This window comes from Chiloscyllium punctatum, chromosome 39 (genome assembly GCF_047496795.1).
Source record: "Chiloscyllium punctatum isolate Juve2018m chromosome 39, sChiPun1.3, whole genome shotgun sequence".
Classification (NCBI taxonomy): domain Eukaryota; kingdom Metazoa; phylum Chordata; class Chondrichthyes; order Orectolobiformes; family Hemiscylliidae; genus Chiloscyllium; species Chiloscyllium punctatum.
In genome coordinates this window covers 69,493,118-69,518,673 of record NC_092777.1, presented here as the reverse complement: position 1 = coordinate 69,518,673, position 25,556 = coordinate 69,493,118, and the positions used below count along the sequence as shown (strand labels likewise).

At 45.2% G+C, this 25,556-nt stretch overlaps 1 protein-coding gene across 4 annotated transcripts in view; it reads right to left on the bottom strand.

Annotated features, from left to right (window-relative positions):
* The window catches only part of LOC140464189 (inactive rhomboid protein 2-like), a 135,141-nt gene that overhangs the window by 52,126 nt on the left and 57,459 nt on the right, over positions 1-25,556 (bottom strand). For all 4 annotated transcript variants that reach the window (XM_072559036.1, XM_072559034.1, XM_072559035.1 and 1 more), the window contains exons 8-13: positions 20,436-20,636; positions 17,398-17,509; positions 10,809-10,883; positions 10,568-10,729; positions 6,420-6,523; positions 5,988-6,051 (exon numbers count right to left, since the gene is read on the bottom strand). In XM_072559036.1, coding sequence (XP_072415137.1) covers positions 5,988-6,051; positions 6,420-6,523; positions 10,568-10,729; positions 10,809-10,883; positions 17,398-17,509; positions 20,436-20,636 — 718 coding nt within the window. The remainder of the gene's footprint in view (positions 1-5,987; positions 6,052-6,419; positions 6,524-10,567; positions 10,730-10,808; positions 10,884-17,397; positions 17,510-20,435; positions 20,637-25,556) is intronic.

The window sequence follows — 25,556 nt, the reverse complement described above, 5'->3', positions numbered from 1 at the left end:
TGGGATGCGGAGGGAGGGTGTGGAATTCAGAGAGAGGTGTGGGATGCAGAGGGAGGGTGTGGGATGCAGTGAGGGGGTGTGGAATGCTGAAGCAGGCTGTAGGATGCAGAGGGAGTGTGTTGGATGCAGAGGGAGGGTGTGGGATCTAGAGGGAGGGTGTGGGATGCAGAGGGAGGCTGTGGGATCTAGAGGGAGGGTGTGGGATCTAGAGGGAGGGTGTGGGATGCAGCGGAAGGGTGTAGGATGCAGAGGGAGGGTGTGGGATGCAGAGGGAGGGTGTGGGATCTAGAGGGAGGGTGTAGGATGCAGCGGAAGGGTGTAGGATGCAGAGGGAGGGTATGGGATGCAGACGGTGGGTGTGGGATGCAGAGAATAGGTGTAGGATGCCGTGGGAGTGTGTGGGATGCAGAGAGAGCGTTTGGAATGCAGAAGCAGGCTGTAGGATGCAGAGGGAGTGTGTTGGATTCAGAGGGAGGGTGTGGGATGCACTGGGAGGGTGTGGGATTCAGAGGCAGGGTGTAGGATGCAGAAATAGGGTGTGGGATGCACAGAGAGGGTGTGAAATTCAGAGGGAGGGTGTTGAATGCAGAGAGCGCGTGTGGGATGCAGACAGAGGGTGTGGGATGCAGAGGGAGGATGTGGGATGCAGACAGAGGGTGTGGGATGCAGAGGGAGGATGTGGGATGCAGACAGAGGGTGTGGGATGCAGAGGGAGGATGTGGGATGCAGACAGAGGGTGTGGGATGCAGAGATAGGGTGAAGGATGCAGAGGGAGGGTGTGGGATGCAGAGATAGGGTGAAGGATGCAGAGGGAGGGTGTGGGATGCAGAGAGAGTGTGTGGGATGCAGAGAGAGTGTGTGGGATGCAGAGAGAGTGTGTGGGATGCAGAGAGAGGGTGTGGGATGCAGAGAGTGGGTTTAGGGTGCCGTGGGAAGTTGTGGGATGCAGAGGCAGGGTGTGGGTTGCAGAGAGAGGGTGTGGGATGCAGAGAGAGGGTGTGGGATGCAGAGGGAGGGTGTGGAATGCAGAGGGAGGGTGTGGAATGCAGAGGGAGGGTGTGGAATCTAGGGAGACTTAATAGAGACGTACAAAATAATACATGGCTTGGAAAAGGTGGATGCTAGGAAAATGTTTCCGTTAGACGAGGAGACTAGGACCCGTGGACACAGCCTTAGAATTGGAGGGGATAAATTCAGAACAGAAATGCGGAGACATTTCTTCAGCCAGAGAGTGGTGGGCCTGTGGAATTCATTGCCGCAGAGTGCAGTGGAAGCCGGGACGCTAAATGTCTTCAAGGCAGAGATTGATAAATTCTTGTTGTCTCGAGGAATTAAGGGCTACGGGGAGAACGCTGGTAAGTGGAGCTGAAATGCGCATCAGCCATGATTGAATGGCGGAGTGGACTTGATGGGCCGAGTGGCCTTACTTCCACTCCTATGTCTCATGGTCTTATGGTCTTATGGAATGCAGAGGGAGGATGTGGGATGCAGAGGGACAGTGTGGGATGCAGAGGGAGGGTGTGAGATGCAGCGGAAGGGTGTAGGATGCAGAGGGAGGGTATGGGATGCAGACGGTGGATGTGGGATGCAGAGAGTAGGTGTAGGATGCCGTGGGAGTGTGTGGAATGCAGAGGGAGGGTGTCGGATGCAGAGAGAGGGTGTGGGATGCAGACGGAGGGTTTTGGATTCAGAGGGAAGGTGTGGGATGCAGAGAGAGGGTGTGGGATGCAGAGGGTGGGTGTAGAATGCACAGAGAGGGTGTGCGATGCACTGGCAGGGTGTGGGATGCAGAGAGTGGGTGTGGGATGCAGAGGGAAGGTGTACGATTCAGAGAGAGGGTGTAGGATGCCGAGGGAGGGTGTGGAATGCAGTGAGAGGATGTGGAATGCTGAAGCAGGGTGTAGGATGCAGAGGGAGTCTGTTGGATTCAGAGAGAGAGTGTGGGATGCAGAGGGAATGTGTGGGATGCAGAGAGAGGGGGTGGGATTCAGAGACAGGGGGTGGGATTCAGAGACAGGGGGTGGGATGCAGAGGGTGGGTGTGGGATGCAGAGGGTGGGTGTGGGATGCAGAGGGTGGGTGTGGGATGCAGAGGGTGGGTGTGGGATGCAGAGGGAGGGTGTGGGATGCAGAGGGAGGGTGTGGGATGCAGAGGGAGGGTGTGGGATGCAGAGGGAGGGTGTGGGATGCAGAGGGAGGGTGTGGGATGCAGAGGGAGGGTGTGGGATGCAGAGGGAGGGTGTGGGATGCAGAGGGAGGGTGTAGGATGCAGGTGAATTCTTCAAGTTTCAATCAGGCCAATAGTTTTGGGGGAAGAGTGAAGAGGAAAGTAAATGAGATGCAGACTGATACAGGGAGAATAGGAGAATTTCAAAGGCACTTCATACAAACCCCCAAAATCTTCTCCTGGCCCCGCAAATAGGAAGCTGATGCTCAGAGCTAGGCAAGGACATTCTAGACATAAAGAGCTTGTCGAGACATGGACCAGGCTCGAATATTTAATGAATTCTTTGTATCAGTGTTTTGTAATTTTTCTGACAAAAAAAGTGCCTATTATTCTTTCACAGGATCTGGGCAGCACTGGTTGGGGCAGCATTTATTGCCCATCCCTAGTTGCCCCTTGAGAAGGTGGGTGTGAGCTGCCATACTGAACCACTGCAGTCCATGTGCTGTATGTAGCCCCACCATGTACTTAGGGAGGGTTTTCCAGGATTTTGACCTAGTAACAGTGAAGAAACAGTGATATATTTCCAAGTCAGGATGGTGAGTGGCTTGGAGGGGAACTTGCAGGGGCTAGTGTTCCCTTGTCCTTCTACATGGAAGGTGTTGTCTAAGGTAGTTGTTGTCTAAAGTGGGGAGTATTCCATCACACTCCTGACTTGTGCCTTACTAGATGGTGGACAGGCTTTGGGGGTTCCAAAGACTGATTAGGGATAGTCAACGTGGATTTGTGCGTGGGAAATCATGTCTCACAAACTTGAGTTTTCTGAAGTAGTAACAAAGAAGATTAATGAGGACAGAGTGATAGATGTGATCTATATGGACTTCAGTAAGGCGTTCGACAAGGTTCCCCATGGGAGACTGATTAGCAACGTTAGATCTCATGGAATACAGGGAGAACTAGCCATGTGGATACAGAACTGACTCAAAGGTAGAAGACAGAGGGTGGTGGTGGAGGGTTTTTTTCAGACTGGAGGCCTGTGACCAATGGAGTGCAACAAGGATCGGTGCTGGGCCCTCTACTTTTTGTCATTTATATAAATGATTTGGATGTGAGCATAAGAGGTATAGTTAGTAAGTTTGCAGATGACACCAAAATTGGAGGTATGGTGAACAGTGAAGAAGGTTACCTCAGATTACAACAGGATCGTGATCAGATGGGCCAATGGGCAGAGAATGGCAGATGGAGTTTAATTCAGGTAAATGCAAGGTGCTGCATTTTGGGAAAGCAAATCTTATATACTTAATGGTATGTTCCAAGAGAGTGTTGCTGAACAAAGAGACCTTGGAGTGCAGGTTCATAACTCCTTGATTAGGATAGTGAAGTAGGTGTTTGGTATGTTTTCCTTTATTGATCAGAGTATTTAGTACAGGAGTTGGGAGGTCATGTTGCGGCTGTACAGGACATTGGCTAGATTAGATTAGATTAGATTCCCTACAGTGTGGAAACAGGCCCTTTGGCCCAACAAGTCCACACTGACCCTTCAAAGAGCAACCCACCCAGACCCATTCCCCCTGACTAATGCACCTAACACTACGGGCAATTTAGCATGGCCAATTCACCTGACCTGCACATCTTTGGACTGTGGGAGGAAACCAGAGCACCTGGAGGAAACCCACGCAGACACGGGGAGAATGTGCAAACTCCACACAGACAGTTGCTCGAGGCAGGAATCAAACCCGGGTCCCTGGTGCTGTGAGGCAGCAGTGCTAACCACTGAGCCACCGTGCCGCCCTACAGTTAGGCCACTGTTGTGAAACATGAAAGAGTTCAGAAAAGATTTACAAGGATGTTGCCAGGGTTGGAGGATTTGAGCTAAAAAGGGAGAGGCTGAACAGGCTGGGGCTGTTTTCCCTGGAGCATCGGAGGCTGAGGGGTGACCTTATAGAGGTTTACAAAATTATGAGGGGCATGGATAGGGTAAATAGACAAAGACTTTTCCCTGGTGTGAGGGAGTCCAGAACTAGGGGGCATAGGTTTAGGGTGAGAGGGAAAAGATATAAAAAGACCTAAGGGGCAACGTTTTCACACAGAGGGTGGTGCGTGTATGGAATGAGCTGCCAGAGGAAGTGGTGGAGGCTGGTACAATTGCAACAATTAAAAGTCAATTGGATGGGTATAGGAATAGGAAGGGTTTGGAGGGATATGGGCAGGTGGGACTAGATTGGATTGGAATATCTGGTCGGCATGGACGGGTTGGACCAAAGGGTCTGTTTCCATGCTGTACATTTTTATGACTCCATAAGTCAGGAGGTGAGTTACTTGCAGCAGGATTCCCAGTCTCTGACCTGTTCTTGTCGCCACATTGTTTCTTGTGGTGAGTCCATTTCAGTTTCTGGTCAATGGTCAATGTTGATTGTGGGTGATTTAGTGATAGTAACATTGTTGAATGTCAAGGGGCAGTGATTAGATTCTCTCTTATTGGTGTAACAATAATGTAGTTTTAAGAGGTGTATTTTGTCCTGGTTTTCCTTTGATGAAAGATATGACAGAGATACTGAGTAGTCTGTTCCAAACCAATAAAGTAAACAAATTGAGAGGCCTTGGGGATTTTTTTTAAAGTTGGAAGTCAAGCTCCCACAGAAACAGGATTTTTAGATTTAGCTTTCGGCAGTTTCTGGGTTTTGAAGCAGGATGTGAAAGCTTTTATTCCTCGCTCTGTTACAGCCAAAAGCTGGGGTTCTCTTCCTGCTGTTAACATTGTGTGTGAGACAATCTACTTTACTGAATTTGCCCTTGCCAAGGGTGTGTTTATGGGATGTAACCACATTGGAACAGTTGCTACTTAGTAGTTAAATAATCTATTAACACCATTAAATTTTCCAATAAAGTTATTCCAATTCTTCTTTCTTTTGGCTGTATTTTAACAACAGTGTAAGAATAAAGTGTTCTTTGCTTCAAGCCTGGTACTTTGACAAAACAAATTACATTTGGAACACAATGCCTTCACTTGCCTTTAAAAATAACAAAACATTGGGGTCTAAGCAATATTCATAACATCTTTTGAGAGGGTTTAATCTGGTCCATAATATTGGAGATTGTCATAGCCTGGCATTTGTGTGGCATAAATGTTACTTGCCACTTATCAGTCCAAACCTGGATATTGTCCAGATCTAGTTGCATTTGAACAGAGACTGCTTCATTATCTGAGGATTTACTAACAGTGCTGAACATTATGCAATCAATTGGCGAACATCCCCACTTCTGACCTTGTGATAGAGGGAAGGTCATTGATGGAGCAGCTGAGGATGGTTGGGTGTGGGACACTAGTTTGAAATGAACAGTGTTGATACATTTAAAGGGAAGCTGGAAAAACAATTGAGGGAGAAGGGGTTAGTGGGTAAGCTTACACTCTAAGGATTGCAGAGGTTTGAGAAAGTAGCTCAACACCACCATCTCGAGGACAATTAGGGGTGTGGAATAATATTGATCCAACCTGCAATACCCACATTCTATGAACAAATTAAAAAATAAAATGCTCCCTGAGGGAATGAGTTCTACCTTCTTCCCACGCTCTAGGGAAAGGGGTTTCTCCTGAGTTCAATTTGAATTGCTCAATGACTGTCTTATACTAACAGCCTAGAGCTCAGCTGTTCTTCACAAAAGGAAATGTTCTCTCTGTATCCACTCTATTGAAACCTATCATCATTTTAAAGACTTCAATTAGGACACCCCTCAGTCTCTATTCTTCAGTCTATTAATCCTTTCCTGATATATATCCCCAATGCATTTCGGATATCATAACTATTATTACAGCAAAAACTCACAGGCCATTGTGTAATGTCATCCTTCCAGATGTGTGGTTCAGCAGAGGCTGGCTCCTCACAGGTTCTATATAAGACAACACAGTTAGTCACACCGTCATCAATTCACTGTGAAGGAACAGAAGACCAATCATTGTGATCATTCTTGGGAATCACATTTTGGAGAAGAAAAAATACTTGTCTTGTTCAAAGAATCTTAATGAGCCAAATGAAATTTTCAGATAACCTGATGATTTCTTGACCATCTGCCCTGATACCAGCTTTTTAATCCATGTAAAGCAGAGCAGGTAATGGGAACACATCAAAGAGACATGGGTCAATACTGGGTGGTAATGGGAAAATACTGAACGGGAGTTGGGTGAGTAGGTCTTGACAGGAAGGTATTGGGGTGGGCTGGGAGAGTAGTGCCAACTGATTTGACCAGAGCTCACATACCTTGGATCCTGATGGCAGACTGCCCCAGATGATCTACTCCCATTAATCGATTCCAGGTAAGGGGCCTGGAACTTTGGCCATTTTACAAATGTTGCAAGTGTTTCCTGTATTTGCAAATAAAAAACATCAGCAAACTAAAGTAACAAAGGAACAGGAGCAGGCCATTCAGCCCCTCAAGCCCCATTCAGTAAGGTCATGGCTGATCTGTGGCCTAACTCCAAATGTCTGCCTTGGGCCCATATCCCTGGCTCAATAAACATCTGTCTATCTCAGATTTAAACTTAACAACTGAATTAGCATTGACTGCCATTTGAGGAAGACAGTTCCAGATGTCCAATACTGTTTGTGTGGAGAAATGGTTTCTAACATCCCTCCTGAATGGCCTGGGACCCTAATTCTTAGACTATGCCCCCGGTTCTAGAACCTTTTACCAGTGGAAATAATTGACCTTTATCTACCCGGTCTTTCCCAGTTAATATCCTGAAAACCTTGATTAGTTCACTCCTTAATCTGCTAAATTCCAGAGAATAAAGGTCTGATTTGTCTAATCTCTCCTCAAACTAACTCCTGAAGCCCAGGCATCACCTTTGTAAACCTGCATTGAAACCCCATCCTTGGCCAAATCAACCTTCCTACGTTGCAGAGCCCTTATCTGCTGACATTACAGGTTGGATAATGTGCGTTTTGTTAATGCAAATTCATTATAACATGATTGATGAATTGGGGACAATGTTTCTATAGCATGAACATTTAAAGCGTGTATTGATTTTAATGCGATTCGAGCCCCATTAGTTTAAATGGTGCTGCTATTATATGATTTTCTTATAACACAGGATTGAACAAGAACGGAACTACCGTGTTACAGCAGAACTGACTGTACTCTCAGTGGGGTCTAACTTGGATTCTGTATAACTACAGCAAAAAAGAAAAACCCTGCATCTCTATACACCAGTCCTTTAGATATGAAGGTCAGCATCCCATTCACCTTCTTGACTATTTTCCACATCTGCTCATGGCATTTAAAAGAACTATGGATCTGATCCTTCAAATCTCATTGGACATCCATTGTATTTAACCTTTTGCCATCTAAAAAAACCTGATTGATCCTTTTACAGCCTCAAATGGATAACCTCATACTTGCTTATATTAAAATCTGCCTTTCACAGCTTTGGAGAAAGTGAGGACTGCAGATGCTGGAGATCAGAGTCGAGAGTGTGGTGCTGGAAAAGCGCAGCAGGTCAGACAGCATCCGAGGAGCAGGAGAATTGACGTTTCGGGCATGAGCCCCTTTTCAGCTTTGCCCATTCACCCTATCTATCAATATCTTGTTGTTAGCATATGCTATTGTCAACATGGTTTACAATGCTGCCCAGTTTTGTCGTCAGCACATTTGAATATTTGACTTTTTAAGCCTTTTCCAAGTCATTAATGAATTTGTGAATAACTGAAGCCTCAGCACAGATCCCTGTACAACTTCACTAATCATGTCCTGCCAATTTGAGTACTAATCCATTATTCCAACACTCTGGTCCCTCTCACTCAACCAATTTCCTAACCATGTCAGTAATTAGTCCTTAATTCCATTTGCTTCCACTTTAGTGAACAGTCTCTTGTGTGAGACTGCCTTCTGGAAGTCCACATAAATAACATTCATCAACTTATCTCTGTCCACAACCTTTGTTACCGCTTCAAAAAACTCTATGAGGTTTGTCAGGCCTGACCTATCCTTCATGAATCCACGCAGGCTTTCCCTGATTAGCTGACATTTTCGAGGTGATCAGTTACCTTCCCTGATTATAGACTCCAACAATTCTCCCATCGCAGATGTTAGGCTAACTGGTCTGTGATTCCCTGGTTTCCCTCGGTCACCCTTCTTAAAGAACAGAGCAACATGAGCAAATTTCCAATCCAAAAGTACAACTCCTGAATCCAGGGAACTCGGAAAGATTATGGTTAGGGTAATAGCAATGTTCACTCCTGCCTTGTTTAACACTCTTGGATGGAAATCATCAGGTCCTGGGGATTTGCCACTCTTCAGTTCTATTACTTCTCCATTTTTATGATTCGCTGAAGCTAATTTTATTTAGACCCTGTCCCCGAAACTCTGTTAATTTCTTTGAAACTTCTGGCATGTGATCCTCCATTTCTGCAGTGAATACTGAAGTGAAATAATTGGTCAGCATGTCTGCTACTTCCCCATGGTCAGTGACAATATACCCACTCTCAGCCTTCAGTGGGCCATTAGTACTCTTAACATGCTGCTTTCCCTTTATATAACTATAAAACCTCTTCTTATTATCTTTTATGGCCCTTGCAAGTTTCCTTTCACAATTCTTTCTGGGTCTTTGTATTTGTCCCATTCTGTGGGATCTATATTGTTCCTTTGTGTTTTTGGAGGCCCTTCATTTTAATTTAATGCTGGCCTTGGCATAGTTTTTAGTGAGGTGGTACCTTTCCTTCTCATGGGTACAAACTGTTTCTGAATTGCATTAAATATTTCTTTGGACATCCTCCAATGCTTCCCAGTTGTTTTACCCATGAGCAGAGCTTCTCAGTTTCCTGTGGACAGTGCCAACCTTATCCCATTAAAGTCTACCTTTCTTAAATACAACATTGTAGGATCTGATCTTCGCTTGTCAGTTATAAATGCTCCATGAAATTCAATGTTACGACCACTATTTGACAAATGCTCACAAAAAACTATGTCACTGATTAAATCAGACTCACTAAACATTTCTAGATCTAATATTACTTGTCCCATTGTCAAATCCCAGACATATTATTGGAGGAAACTATCCTGGACACATTCTAGAAATTCACCGTCTTTCTGGTTAGTATTGATTAGATTTAGATTCCCTACAGTGTGGAACAGGCCCTTCAACGTAACAAGTCCACACCGACCCTCCAAAGAGTAACCCACCCAGACCCATTCCCTTACCCTATATTTGTCCCTGACTAATGGACCTAACACTACGGGCAATTTAGCATGGCCAATTCACCTAATCTGCACATCTTTGGACTGTGGGAGGAAACCGGAGCACCCGGAGGAAAGCCATGCAGACACAGGGAGAATGTGCAAACTCCACACAGACAGTTGCCCACGGCTGGAATCGAACCTGGATCCCTAGTGCTGTTAAGCAGCAGTGCTAATCACTGAGCCATCGTGCAATCCCGTTAGTACTTGTCTATCTCCCCCATTCTATGTTAAGGTTAAAATCCCCAATTAATATTACTCTGTCTTTGCTACATAGTTGCCCGATTTCAGCATTTGTACAATCTAGCACTTTTGAGCTGCGACCAGCTGCTGTATACGGCCTGTTGTGGTTTTAGCTCCTTTACAGTTCCTCAGTTCCACCCACAAGGTCTCCACTCAGTGCTTTCCCCTCATTATATCCTCTATCATTATCGAAGTGATTCTGTTTCTAATCAGTAATGCAATGGCCTGTTGTTTTTTCTATCCTCCTGTAAACCTTCTAATCTGATATGTTTCATTCCCAGCCATGTCTCTGTAATGGTGACTGTATCATAGTTTCCAATTTAAATAAATATAAATCACAGGGACAGTTTTGTGACTGGATAGTTCAGCTCCTGTGGTGAGGGTGATAAAGTTTTAAATTGTACAGGACCCTGACTGGGTTTCTAATATCATGTTTAAAGATGCTTTAAAGATAAAGATCATCAGAATAGGCACCAAACTCAGAAGGTTAACTCTGCATTCTTCCCACAGTTGCTGGCAGACCTGCTGAGTTTCTCTTTAGCTCAGTCCTGTCTACATCTGTTTGCAGCCTCCCTATGACCTCCTCACAACTTACATTTCAAATTTGCTTTGTATTATCAGCAAAAGTAGGTTCATTACTCGCTGTCTCTGCATAGATTATAAATAGCTGAGACCCAGGACTGATCCTTGCAGCCTGGAGGGATATTAAAGAGTTCACAAACCGCAAAGAATTTGAGATACACACAATTCATCAATTTAAGCATATATATAGAAGGAAGACTGTTCAAAAACAGGTATTCCCTGGGCCAGTGGTACAAGGTTAGATCTACTTCCAGGCAATAAGGCTTCGTCCTGGGATTTAGCCAATGATAGTTGTCTGAAAGGCAGATTGTATTAAATGACCAAAATTCTTCCAGGTAATCGAACATACCGAACAATCTTCTTTCAATGTCTGTACACACCCAGAGTTATCATTCTGAACACAGCAGCCAGAGTTCCTCTCCTGTTCTCTTTGCTTCTCAATAAGTTTCGAGATGGACCGATCCTTCCGTAAACAAGGAGAAAACTTTGCTCCAAGGTGAATGAGAGCAACCTGCAAAAACAGTGTTTACATTTAAACTGTGTCTCATAATAACCCGGATCAGCATCGTGTCATATCATTACACACTCACCGAGTTTGGTCCAATCCAAAAGTTCTCTTGCTGCATGTGTTGCACACTCTCAAACACCCCTTTATTCCTCAACACCTGAAGAAATGGAATTAATGGAATTAACCTTTGATGCTATTACTTTTTCTGTTTGTCACCACCCTATACTCTGAATTTATATTGACTGCAGCCCCATGTAGTAGAGTCGAAATTAAAATTTAAGTGAGAATGTATAACAGTCAATTCCCGTGAGACAACCTGAAATCACAGTCAAGAATTATTTTGCATGCTTTTCTCCAAAGAAATAGCTCAGAATCTTAACATAGCTCACAGTTCCATATCTCCAAACACAAGGTAGATCCAATATTTTTAAAACAGGCAATTAATTAATGGTGAAGGAAAGAATAAAAAATAAAAAGCAGTGTGCAATTCAGCACCAATTGTGGGTAAAACCTGTTCCTCAATTGAAGAAATGAAGGTTCAGGTGGAGGGACAGGTAATGTTGAGGAAGTGGGGAGCCTGCAGAAGGATTGGACAGGCTAGGAGACTGGGCAAAGAAGTGGTAGATGGAATACAATGTGGGAAAGTGAGAGGTTATGCACTTTGGTAGGAAGAATAGAGGCATAGACCATTTCCTAAATGGGGAAAGGCTTTGGAAATCTGAAACACAAAGGAATTTTGTTCAAAATTGTCATAAGATGAACATGTGGGTTCAGTTTCCGGTTAGGAAGGCAAATGCAATGTTAGCATTCATTTCAAGAGGACTAGAATACAAGAGCAGGGATGTACTAGTGAGGCTGTATAGTAGATTCATAAATTCACACAGCTGAGAAAATGCCCTTTAACCCATCATGGCTACACCAACATAATTACCACTAGAGGATGCTCATCCCACTTCCTGCACTTGTCTCATATCCCCGAGTCATATAATATCTCAAGTGCTCAATCAAATATTTTTTGAAGATTGTAAGGTTCCCAGTTCCCACCACCTTCCCAGGCAATGCATTCCATATTCCACCATCCTCTGAGTGAAAAGACTTTTTCCAAAATCCCCTCTTGAGTCTCCTACCCTTTACCCTAAAACTATATACCCTCATGACTGGCCACTCAACTAAGGGGAACAGCTGCTCTCTATTCACCCTGTCCCTACAAACAAGATGATCAGAGGATTAGACAGTGAATGTCTTTTTCCGAGGATGATGACATCAGTGTGTACAAGGGGCATAGCTACAAATTGAGGGGTGATAGATTTAAGACAGATGTCAGAGGCAGGTTCTTTACTCAGAGAGTGGTAAGGGTGTGGAATGCCCTACCTGCTAACGTAGTCAACTCAGCCACATTAGGGAGATTTAAACAATCCTTAGATAAGCACATGGATGATTTTGGGATAGTGTAGGGGGACAAGCTGAGAATAGTTCACAGGTCAGTGCAATATCAAGGGCCAAAGGGCCTGTTCTGTGCTGTATTGTTTTATGTTCTATGTTCCCCTCATAATCTTATACACCGCCCTCAAACTTCTCTGCTCTAAAGAAAACAATCCAAACCTACCCAGTCTCTCCTGAAAGCTCAACTTCTCCATCCCAGACAACATCCTGGTGAACCTCCTCTGTAACCCCTCTAGTGCTATCACATCCTTCCTGTAGTGAGGTGACCAGAACTGTGCACAGTACTGCAGCTCGGGCCTGGCCAGTGCTCTGTACAACTCCAACATTACTGCCTTGCTCTTATACTCAAAGCCACAACTGATGAAAAACAGTATCCTTTATGTCTTTTTAACTATCCTATTCACTTGCTCTGCTGACTTCAGGGATCTGTGAATAATTAATTAATTAATAATAATTACCCCACGATCCCTCTGCTGCTCTAAGCTATCTAGTGTCCTATCATTCATTAAATACTCCCTCATTTTGTTTCTGCATCCAAAGTGCATCACCTCGCACTTATCTGCCATCTGCCATCTGCCACTGGTCTGCCCATTTGACCAACCCATCTACATCTTCCTGTAACCTACAACTATCTTCTTCACTATTACCCACTCTACCAATCTTGGTGTCATCTACAAAATTCCATAAGAGTCTCTCCACATTTTCATCCATATCATTTCTGCATAGAACAATCAATAAAGGTCTCAGTACTGTTCCTTGTGGTACACTGCTGGACACCATTCTCCCGTCACTCAAACAGCCGCCTAGCACTACCCTTTGTTTCCTTTTACTAATCCAGTTTCAGATCCATCGCGCCAGGTTTTCCTGAATTCTTTAACCTTTTTAATTAGTCTCCCATGTGGGATCTTGTCAAAGGCTTTGCTAAAATCCATATAAACTACATCAACTGAATTTCCCTCATCCACATATGATCACATTTTCAAAAACTTCTAATACATTTGTTAGCCATGCTCACCCTCTGGCAAAGCAATGCTGACTATCTCTGACTATGATTTGGAGATGCTGGTGTTGGACTGGGGTGGACAAAGTTAAAAATCACATCACACCAGGTTATAGTCCAACAGGTTTATTTTGGAAGCAGTGCAGCTCCTTCATCAGGTAACTACTGGGGCAGGATCATAAGACACAGAATTTACAGCAAAAGATTATAGTGTCATGCAATTAAAATGATATATTGAACAAACCTAGATTGCTGTTAAGTCTTTCATCTTTTATAAAACCTTATGATCCTGCCCCACTAGTTACCTGAGGAAGGAGCAGTGCTCTGAAAGCTAGTACTTCCAAATAAATCTGTTGGACTATAACCTGGTGTTGTGTGATTTTTAACCTTATCCCTGATTAAACCAAACCTTTCCAAGTGGGTTTTGATTCGTTCCTTCAGGATTTTCTCCCATTGATGTGAGTCTCACTGACCTGTAACTTCCTGGTTAGTCTCTACCATCCCCCACTTCTTGAAAAGTGGAATCACATTAACCACCCTCCAGTATTGGGGCAACTGCCCTCCATGGGCAGAAAATTTGTGCCAGTATAATGCTCTGATCAGACCACATTTGGAATATTGTGAACAATTTTGGACCTCATATCTAAGGAAGGACAGTCCAGAGGGAGTTTACAAGAATGATTCCAGGGATAAAGGACTTGTCACATGAGGAGTGGTTGAGGATTCTGGGTCTGTAGAGTTTAGAAGGATGAGGGGAATCTGACTGAAACTTACAGAATACTGAGAAGCCTGGATAATGGATGTGGAGAAGATGTTTCCACCAGTAGGAGAGACTCGGACCCAAGGGCACAGCCTGAGAGTGAAGGAATGACCCTTTAGAACTGAGATGCGGTGGAATTTCTTCAGCCAGAGGGAGGTGAATCTTAGGAACTCATTGCTACAGGGGGCTATGGAAGCCAAGTCATTCTGTGTCTTCAACACAGAGAAAGATAGATTCTTGATTACTAAGGAGATCAAGGGTTATGGGGAAAAGGCAGAGGAATAGGATTGAGAAACACATCCGCCATGATCAAATGTTGGAGCAGACTCAATGAATTGAATGGCCTAATTCTGCTCCTATATCTTATGGTCATCCCTGACCTCAAGGACAAATCCCAAGAGTAGGAACTACAGGAAACCTTAGTGAGAGAATTTCTTCATTAATAACCCTAATTAATAGCCTCACCTTATCAAATTGACAGTCGGTTGCTTCCAGAAGAGGAGGAGATGATGTGGGAGCAGTGCATGTGATACGATGAAGAGGAAAATAAGGTGGGGTAGGGGGTAGGGTGTGCAATAAGGTGGGGTAGGGGGTAGGGTGTGCAATAAGGTGGGGTAGGGGGTAGGGTGTGCAATAAGGTGGGGTAGGGGGTAGGGTGTGCAATAAGGTGGGGTAGGGGGTAGGGTGTGCAATAAGGTGGGGTAGGGGTAGGGTGTGCAATAAGGCAGGAGGATGTAAAGGAAAGGAGTATTATATATTCCAGGTAAAAACAAGGACTGCAGATGCTTGAAACCAAAGTCTAGATTAGAGTGTTGCTGAAAAAGCACAGCAGGTCAGGCAGCATCCGAGGAGCAGGAAAATCGACATTTCGGGCATAAGCCTCTATTCCTGATGAAGGACTTTTGCCCGAAACATTGATTTTCCTGCTCCTCGGATGCTGCCTGACCTGCTGAGCTTTTCCAGTAACACTCTAATCTAGACTCACTATTATATATTCCAGTTAACCAGCTGGTGAGGTAGGAAACCACAGCCAGTCTTTACATAGATTTTATGGATAGAGTGAAACATTACAGGTATAGATCTCCTTACACCACTCTGTATGTGTGGTCAGAAGTGTGATGGTGAGGCAGGAGGGAAGGTATAGAGTCATATAACATGGAAACAAACCCTTCAGTCTAACACATCCATACCAACCAAGTTTCCTAAACTAACCTAGTCCCACTTGCCTGTGATTGGCCCATATCCCTTGAAACCTTTCCTAGTCATGTACCAGTCCAAATATCTTTTAAATATTGTAATTTCATCAGCATCTACCACTTCCTCTGACCGTTCATTCCACATACAAACCACCCTCTGTGTGTAAAAGTTAAAATATCCCTTTTAAATCTTTCCCCTTAAACCTTAAAAATATGCCCCCATTTCAAACTCTGTACCCCAGGGAAAAAAACTGTTGCCCTGCATCTTATCCATGCCCCTCAGATTTTATAGACCTTTATAAGGTCACTCCTCAACCTCCTACACTCCAGTGAAAAAAGTCCCAGCCTCCAGCCTCTCCCTCTCACTCAAACCCTCCAGTTCTGGCAAAATCCTGGTAATTTTTTTCTGAATAATTCAATCATACCCTTCCAAAAGCAGAGTGACAAGAACTGTACACAGTACTCCAGAAGAGGCCTCACCAACATCCTATACAACCTTAACATGAGGTCCAAATTCCGAAACTCAATGGTCTGAGCAATGAAGGCAAGCATGCTAAACACCTTCTTAACCACCTTGTTCACCAGTGATGCAAGTTTCAAAGAATTATGTATCTGAACCCCTAGATCTTTATATTTGATAATAGCCAGAGACTTTTCCCCAGGGCAGAATTGACTGGCACGAGGAGTCATAGTTTTAAGATATTAGGAGGAAGATATAGAGGGGACGTCAGATAGATTCCTTACGCAGAGAGTTGTGAATACATGGAATGCGTTGCCAGCGGTGGTGGTGGAAGCAGAGTCATTGGGGACATTTAAGTGACAGCTGGACATGCAGATGGACAGCAGTGAGTTGAAGAGTGCGTAGGTTAGGTTATTTTACTTCAGATTAGGAATAATCCTCAGCACAACATCATGGGCCGAAGGGCCTGTTCTGTGCTGTACTTTTCAATGTTCTATGTTTTATGTTCTAGTCAATTCCCTTCAGCTCACAGTTTAATTCTTCCATTCTAATCCATCCTCCAATTCACTCGACCCACAGTGAAACCAACATTTACCTGCACTTCTGAACCATAACACCATAAGACATAGGAGTGAAAGTTAGGCCATTCGGCCCATTGAGTCCACTCTGCCATTCAATCATGGCTGATGGGCATTTCAACACCACTGACTCGCACTCTCCCCATGTCCCTTAATTCCTTGCGAGATTAAGAATTTATCAATCTCGGCCTTGAAGACATTTAACGTCCCGGCCTCCACTGCGCTCCATGACAGTGTATTCCATAGGCCCACCACTCTCTGGCTGAAGAAATGTCTCCTCATTTCCGTTCTGAATTGACCCCCTCTAATTCTAAGGCTGTGCTCATGTGTCCTAGTATCCCCACTTGACGAAAACAAATTCCTAGCATCCACCCTTTTTAAGCCATGTATTATCCTGTAAGTTTCCATTCGATCTCCCCTCAATCTTCTAAACACTAATGAATACAATTCCAGGATCTTCAGTCGTTCATCATATATTGGACCTGCCATTCCAGGGATCCTCTGTGTGAATCTCCACTGGACACATTCCAGTGCCAGTATGTCCTTCCTGAGTGGTGGGGACACAGTGTTCTAAATGGGGCCTAACTAGAGCTTTATAAACTCTCAGTAGCATATCGCGGCTTTTAAATTCCAACCCTCTTAAATCACGTCCAACCAGCTTTCTCTAAACCTCCTGGTATCATGTTTCACTGACAATTCCTGTCTAACTCCACATTTGGTCACTTTTAGAGTAAGGCAGAAACTGACATGTGCCTTAAAAGTTCCTCCATTTATTTACTCCGTGCCCTACCATGGACTAAGTTTCCAGGCTTCACTTAAAGCAATGTCGTGCGGTAAAGCAATCTGAAGGTTGGGATGATTTGGAGATGCCGGAGTTGGATTGGGGTGGACAAAGTTAAAAATCACACAACACCAGGTTATAGTCCAACAGGTTTATTTGGAAGCACTAGCTTTCGGAGCGACGCTCCTTCATCAGGTGGTTGTGGAGTACACAATTTTTTCAATGTATAATTTCAGTTACATCACACTGTAAACCTTTGCTATAAATTCTGTGTCTTACAATCTTATTCTCCACAATCACCTGATGAAGGAGCAGCACTCTGAAAGTTAGTGCTTCCAAATAAACCTGTTGGACTATAACCTGGTGTTGTGTGATTTGTAACTTTGAAGGTTGGGAGATTGTAATACAAACCCCACCATGAGCCTGAAGCTGTATATGTTGGAGAACACTTACGAGCTGTGTTTTCATATGCTGTGCAAATCCGACTGGTGCAATCCCATAAAGTCCAATTGCCAGCAAGCTGATCAAAATGTGGACACACGTGATCCAGTAAGTGAAATAAGGCCTGCAGAAAGAAGCAACTCTTAAACAGGAAGCTAGACAGAGATACACACACACATACCCTCACGCACACCCTCACACATTCCCTTCCACACACCCCCATACACCTTCTCCAACACTCCCCTTCCACACCCCCCACACACTCCCTCCAACAGTCTGTCTGCCACACCTCCTCTACACGCCCCCTTCTCACTCACACCCACTGTCATTCTCTCACACACACCACTCTGTCACACAGATATATTCTCACACAAACACCCACACACCTCCCGTCTCACACACACCCCCTCCCACTCTCACACACTGTCACACAGAAACCCCCACATACCCCCTCTCACATACACACATACCCCCTCTCACTCACACACACCCCCTCCCAATCTCATACACACCTACTCTCACACACCCACACACACACATCCACTCTCATTCTCACACACACACCACTCTCTCACACAGACATAGTCACACACAAACACCCACACACACCCCGTCTCACACACATCCCCTTCCACTCTCTTACATACACCTTCTCTCACTCTCACAAACACCCACTCTCACACCCACTTTCTCTCTCTGTCACACCCACTGACACACACACCTACTCTCTCACGCACACCCCCTTCCTACCCTCTCACATTCTCTCTCTCTCACACATACATATCCTCTGTCTATCTCTGTCCCTCTCACTCTCTCTCTCACCTGCCCCTCCCCTTCTCCCACACATGTGGAAGGTTGAGGTGGAATGAGGTGAGGCCAATATGGGGCTGCTAGTGAGGGCGGGCTTGAGGCATTCAAAGGCTGAGCCCACAGTTGAAGTCCATACCCATCACTCCGGGGTCAGAGGGCCAGACACGTTCTGTCTGGGATGCTAAAGGTCAGCATAGCCGGGGATACACTGGCAGCAGTAACCCATCGTTCCTAAAAAGTCTGTTTTGGTGGTGGGTTTGGGAATCTTGAGGATGGCTTCAATGTGCTGATGAGACAGCAGAGGCTTATTTCCATCTTATACATGGCCAAGGTAGGTGACCGTGGTTTGACAGAGATGTAACTTTTCTTCACCTACTCTCTGTACTGCGGTGGCCAACAATAGCAGGAAGATGAGGCTGTCAACTTCAGAGGACTGGCAGTCAGAAAAGGCAAGGAGGAGATCGTCTACACATTGGAGAAGGACAGAGCCACGTAAAATGGATATTACTGGGATCCTCCTTCAGGGCACGTGAAAAGATGGAGTGACTCTCAGGACAGCCCTGGGAAAGCTGAGGGCAGATGTATTGCTTGCCTTGCTAGATGAATCTGAAATGGTTTTGAGAGTCCCTGATGATTCAGAATAGAATAGAAAGGCCCACACAGGTCAACAAGCGCGTGATATTTCGGATCAGCTGGCATGCAACGAAGAATCATGGCTGGGTTTGGGATCACTGAGAAAGCAGGGATTCCCAGCCTGAAGGGCCCCCACCAGGTGTCTGCACTGGCTTTCTTCATGGGCAGGATGGGTGTATGACATGGACTGACTGTGGGAACAATAATGGGGTAAAAACAATGACTGCAGATGCTGGAAAGCAAATACTGGATTAGTGGTGCTGGAAGAGCACAGCAGTTCAGGCAGCATCCAACAAGCAGCGAAATCGACGTTTCGGGCAAAAGCCCTTCATCAGGAATAAAGGCAGTGAGCCTGAAGCATGGAGAGATAAGCTAGAGGAGGGTGGGGGTGGGGAGAGAGTAGCATAGAGTACAATGGGTGAGAGGGGGAGGGGATGAAGGTGATAGGTCAGGGAGGAGAGGGTGGAGTGGATAGGTGGAAAAGAAGATAGGCAGGTAGGACAAGTCAAGGTCCAGCTCAGCACTGTCCCCATGACTTGTCTGGACTTGTCCTACCTGCCTATTACCTTTTCCACCTATCCACTCCACCCTCTCCCCCCTGACCTATCACCTTCATCCCCTCCCCCACTCATAGGGCCCAGGTGCTTAGATTCAAACCCAGGTGTGACATTGAGACTATGGTGAGGCGGTAATGAAACAGGCTGGTTGTACAGCATCTGGGCTTTAGGAGACTGTGAGATACTGAAAGCAACACTTTACTTTTTCTCACACACACACTTGCATTTGGGGGTCAGCACACTGGCTCAGTGGTTAGCACTGCTGCCTCACAGCGCCAGGGACCCAAGTTCAATTCCAGCCTCAGGCAACTGTCTGTGTGGAGTTTGCACATTCTCCCTGTGTCTACATGGGTGTACTCCACTTTCCTTTCACAGTCCAAAGATGTGCAGGTCAGGTGAATTGGCCATATTAAATTGCCCACAGTGTATTAGTCAGAGGGAAATGGGTCTGGATGGATTACTCTTCAGAGGATTAGTGTGGACTTGTTGGACCAAATGGCCTGTTTTCACACTGTAGGGAATCTAATCTAATACACACAGCAGAGCATCCCCAGACACATTCTCTCTCTCTCCCTCTCTCTCACACACACCCACACACACACCCACAGATACACACCCTTCCTACACACACTCACAGAGGGAGAAATCGGGAGCATGACAGGTAGTCAAAGAGAGAGAGAGAGACAGAGAGAGTGAGAATGAGAGAGAGACATGGGGAGAGGTAGAGCAGCAGAGACAGAGAGAGTGACAATGAGAGAGACATGGGGAGAGGTAGAGCAGCAGAGACAGAGAGAGTGACAATGAGAGAGACATGGGGAGAGGTAGAGCAGCAGAGACAGAGAGAGTGACAATGAGAGAGACATGGGGAGAGGTAGAGCAGCAGAGACAGAGAGAGTGACAATGAGAGAGACATGGGGAGAGGTAGAGCAGCAGAGACAGAGAGAGTGACAATGAGAGAGACATGGGGAGAGGTAGAGCAGCAGAGACAGAGAGAGTGACAATGAGAGAGACATGGGGAGAGGTAGAGTGAGAGATCAGAGGATGCCCCACCTGTGACTCCTCATGTCCTGCAGTTTGGTTTGGATGCTGTAGCTTAGGGCTCGGCGATATCTACGGTTCAGCCATCGTCCAACCACCCCAAGGCCGTACTTACGAGTTTTCTTATCAAATGCAAAGTGCTTGACTTGTGACACAATGCGTTTCCCTCTTCTGTGCTCTGCTTCACCTTTCAACACCTGTGTCCTGGATTCTCTGGTGAGAGCACAACAGTATTAGAGAAGAAAGAACTGCCTTTATAAGGATTATCGTACTGATTACCACTTGTATTATGAAAAGGAGACCAGAAAAAAGGGGAACTAGCAGCAAAGAAATGTACACACACACACACACACACACACACGGCAACACACACACACACACACACACACACACACACACACACACACACACACGCGCAGCTACACACTCTCCCCCCTCCACACACACACACAGCTTCATACATAAATACACAAACCCACAGCACAGCTCCACACCGCTCCACACATACACACATCCTACAGCTCCACACATAATCACACATAACTGCGCACACACACACACACACACAGACACAACCACAGCTTCACACACACCCACACAGCTGGTACAATTACAACATTTTAAGGCATCTGGATGGGTATATGAACAGGAAGGGTAAGGAGGGATATGGGCCACGTGCTGGAAAATGGGATTAAATTAGGTTGGGAAATCTGGTCGGCATGGACAAGTTGGACCGAAGGGTCTGTTTCTATGCTGGGCATCTCTATGACTCTATGTTTACTGAATTGAAAAGTCATGTTATCTGTCATGGTGGGATTTGAACTCATGTTCTCAGAATGTTTACCTGAAGGTTCTGGATTACTAGTCTAGTTAAATCAACACTATACCTCAACCTCCTCTTGACTAACAGCATTATAGAATATAGAACACAGAACATTACAGCATAGTACAGGCCCTTCAGCCCTCGATGTTGTGCTGACCTGTGAAGCCAATCTAAAGCCCACCTAACCTACACTATTCTATTTACATCCACATGTCTATCCAATGACCATTTAAATGCCCTTAAAGTTGGCAAATCAACAACTGTTGCAGGCAGTTCATTCCACACCCCCCACTACTCTCTGAGTAAAGAAACTATTGTCTACTCTACATTTACCCCTGACTAACACACCTAACCTGCACATCCCTGAACACTATGGGCAGTTTAGCATGGCCAATCACCTAACCATCTTTTGGATTGTGGGAGGAAACCGGAGCATCCAGAGGAAACCCACACAGACACAGGGAGAACGTGCAAACTCCACACAGACAGTTGCCCGAGGCAAAACAAAAACTACTTCAGCCATCTGTCCTAAATCTATCACCCCTCAATTTAAAGCTGTGTCCCCTTATGCTAGCCATCACCATCCAAGGAAAAAGGGTCTCAATGCTCACCCTATCTAACCCTCTGATTATCTTGTACGTCTCTATTAAGTCACCTCTCAACCTTCTTCTCTCTAACGAAAACAGCCTCAAGTCCCTCAGCCTTTCCTCGTAAGACCTTCCCTCCATACCAGGCAACATCCTGGTAAATCTCCTCTGCACCCTTTCCAAAGCTTCCACATCCTTCTTATAATGACCAGAACTGTACACAGTACTCCAAGTGCAGCCAGAGTTTCATACAGCTGCAGCATGATCTCATGGCTCCAAAACTCAATCCCTCTACCAATAAAAGCTAATATACTGTATGCCTTCTTAACAACCATATCAACCTGGGTAGCAACTTTCAGGGAGCTATATACCTGGACACAGAGATCTCTTTGCTCATCTAGACTGCCAAGAATCTTACCATTAGCTCAGTACTCTGCATTCCTGTTACTCCTTCCAAAATGAATCACCTCACACTTTTCCACATTAAATTCCATTTGCCACCTCTCAGCCCAGCTCTGCAGCTTATCTATGCCCCTCTGTAACCCACAACATCCTTTAGCACTATCCACAACTCCACTGACCTTAGTGTCATCCGTAAATTTACTAAGCCATCCTTCTATGCCTACCTTAGTGCCATCTGCAAGTTTACTAACCTGTCCTTCTACACCCACAACCAGGTTATTTATAAAAATGACAAACAGCAGTGGCCCAAAACAGATTCTTGCAACACCCCACTAGTAACTGAATTCCAGGATGAACATTTCCCATCAACCACCACCCTCTGTCTTCTTTCAGCTCGGCAATGTCTGATCCAAACCGTTAAATCACCCTCAATCCCATACCTCAGTTTTTTATGCAGTAGCCCACTGTGGGGAATCTTATCAAGTGCCTTACCGAAATCCATATTCACATCAACCACATTACCCTCAGCTACCTGTTTGATCACCTTCTCAAAAGAATTCTATGAGGTTTATGAGGCATGACCTACCCTTCACAAAATGGATTACAGTGATTCAAGAAGGCAGCTCACCAACTCTTTCCCAATTGCACCAAAGGAATGGTGCTGAACATTGCTCAGTATCAGCAAATATCCCCATTTCTGACCTTATGACAGAGGGAAGGTCATTGATGAAGCAGCTGAAGATTATTGGGCCAAGGACACTACCCTGAGGGACTCCTGCAGAGATGTCCCGGAGCTGAGGTAACTGACCCTCCACAATCACAACCGTCTTGCTCTGTGCCAGTTATATCTCTAACCAGTGGCGAGTTTGCTCCAGATACCCATTGATTCCAGTTTTGCCAGGGCTCCTTGATGCCTTACTTGGTCAAATGCGGCCCTGATGTCAAGAGCTGTCCCTCTCCCCACCCCTCGGGAATTCAGCTCCTTTGTCCATGTTTGAACCAAGGCTGTAATGAGGTCAGGAGCTGAGTGACCCTGGCAAACCCCAAACTGGGTGTTACTGAGCAGGTTATTGCTGAGCAGGTGCTGCTTGATAGCCCTGTTGATAACCCCTTCCATCACTTTATTGATGATGGAGAGTAGACTGATGGGGTGGGAACTGGCCAGGTTGGATTTGTCCTGCTTTTTGGGTACACGGCATACCTGGGCAATTTTCCACATTGTCGGGTAGATGCTATTGTTGTAACTATACTGGAAGAGCTTGGCTAGGGGAGCGGCACGTTCTGGAGCACACGTTTTCAGTACTATTGCTGGAATGCTTTAAGGGCCCATTGCCTTTGCAGGATCCAGTGCCTCCAACTGTTTCTTGATATCACATGGAGTGAATTGAATTGGTTGGAGACTGGTATCTGAGATCACTGGAGGAGCCCAAGACAGTTCATCCACTCAGCACTTCTGACTGAAGATTGTTGCGAATGCATCAGCCTTATCTTTTGCCCTGATGAGCTGGGCTCTTCCATCAGGATTCTGGGTAATCCAAGATGTAGGATGGGAAAAATTTCTGGCTGTAAAAGCTGCTCCTTTTTTTGTGGTATTTTAGGGTTTGGAGGTGATTTCCTCGAATTCCAGGAACAGTAATTACTGCTTTATATGCTGTTGCATTGTTTTGGAACTTTGGGAGAGAAAAGATCAAAACAACAGCAGTTTTAAAAAGGAGAAGAACAGAGAAAAGAAAGCACATGGTCAGGTCATTGCAGGATAGAGAGAGAAAGAAACTGACAGAGCAGTGTCCCTGCACAGTTACTGCCTTTGCTGTTTGAATTCATGTATCGTTGGACATTGGATTGTGTCTGGGAAAATTAAAATTCATAACTGATCTTGGAGGAACTGTTTGGGTGAAGTTCACAGCGCAGAAGCAGATAAGTGTATTGCTTTTAAGTGTGACCTACAGAAAGTCTGCAGTAGTGAGTAGAGTGGGTTCTCTTTCTTGATTATATGTTTTTTGAGATATGTCTCTTGATTAAACTTAAAATATAAGCCATAACTATTAATTTAACCTGGGGGCTGTATTTTGTAGAGGAATAAGATGGTGCTATTTTCTAGGTCTGTAGATCGTGGAGGAGAAAAAATGGCCTTCAGTGGAGTAACTATGTAATTCTTGTCTGATGTGGGAGTTTAAAGAGAGTTTAAGGGTCACTGTGGATTATATCTGCCATAAATGCTGTTGGGTGCAAATCTTAACAGATCAAATAGTTCGGTTGGAGAGACAGTTAGAAGCAATGAGGAATTTGCAACAGCAACAGTATGTGATGGATGGCAGTTATAGGAAGGGGGGGAAAGTCTCAGATACAGTCACATAGATGGGTTAACTCCAGGAAGGGTAAGAGAAGTAGGCACGTAGTGCAGGAGTCTTTTGTGGATATATTTCAAATAGGTATGCTGTTTTGGAAAATGTAGGGGGTGATGGATTCTCAGGGGAACGTAGCACAAACAGCCAAGTTTCTGGTCTTGAGACTGGCTCTAATGTAATGAGGGGTACATCAGGTTTCAAGAGATTCTGAAGGAAGATTACAGAATTAGGCAGGAATTTAAAAAAGAGGTCCTCGAGAAGAGTAATATCTGGATTACTCCCGGTGCTACGAGTTAGTGAGGGCAGGAATAGGAGGATAGAGCAGATGAATGCATGGCTGAGGAGCTGGTGTATGGGAGAAGGATTCACATTTTTGGATCATTGGAATCTCTTTTGCGGTAGAAGTGACCTGTACAAGAAGGACGGATTGCACCTAAATTGGAAGGGGACTAATATACTGGCAGGGAAATTTGCTAGAACTGCTTGGGAGGATTTAAACTAATAGGGGGAGGGGGGAGGTGGGGCCCAGGGAGATAGTGAGGAAGGAGATCGATCTGAGACGGGTACAGCTGAGAACAGAAGTGAGTCAAACAGTCAGGGCTGGCAGGGACAAGGTAGGACTAAGAAATTAAACTACATTTATTTCAATGCAAGGGGCCTAACAGGGATGAACTCAGGGAATGGTTAAGAACATGGGACTGGGATATCATAGCAATTACTGAAACATGGCTCAGGGATGGGCAGGACTGGCAGCTTAATGTTCCAGGATACAAATGCTACAGGAAGGATAGAAAGGGAGGCAAGAGAGGAGGGGGAGTGGTATTTTTGATAAGGGATAGCATTACAGCTGTGCGGAGGGAAGATATTCCTGGAAATACATCCAGGGAAGTTATTTGGGTGGAACTGAGAAATAGGAAAGGGATGATCACATAATTGGGATTGTATTATAGAACCCCCCAATAGCCAGAGGGAA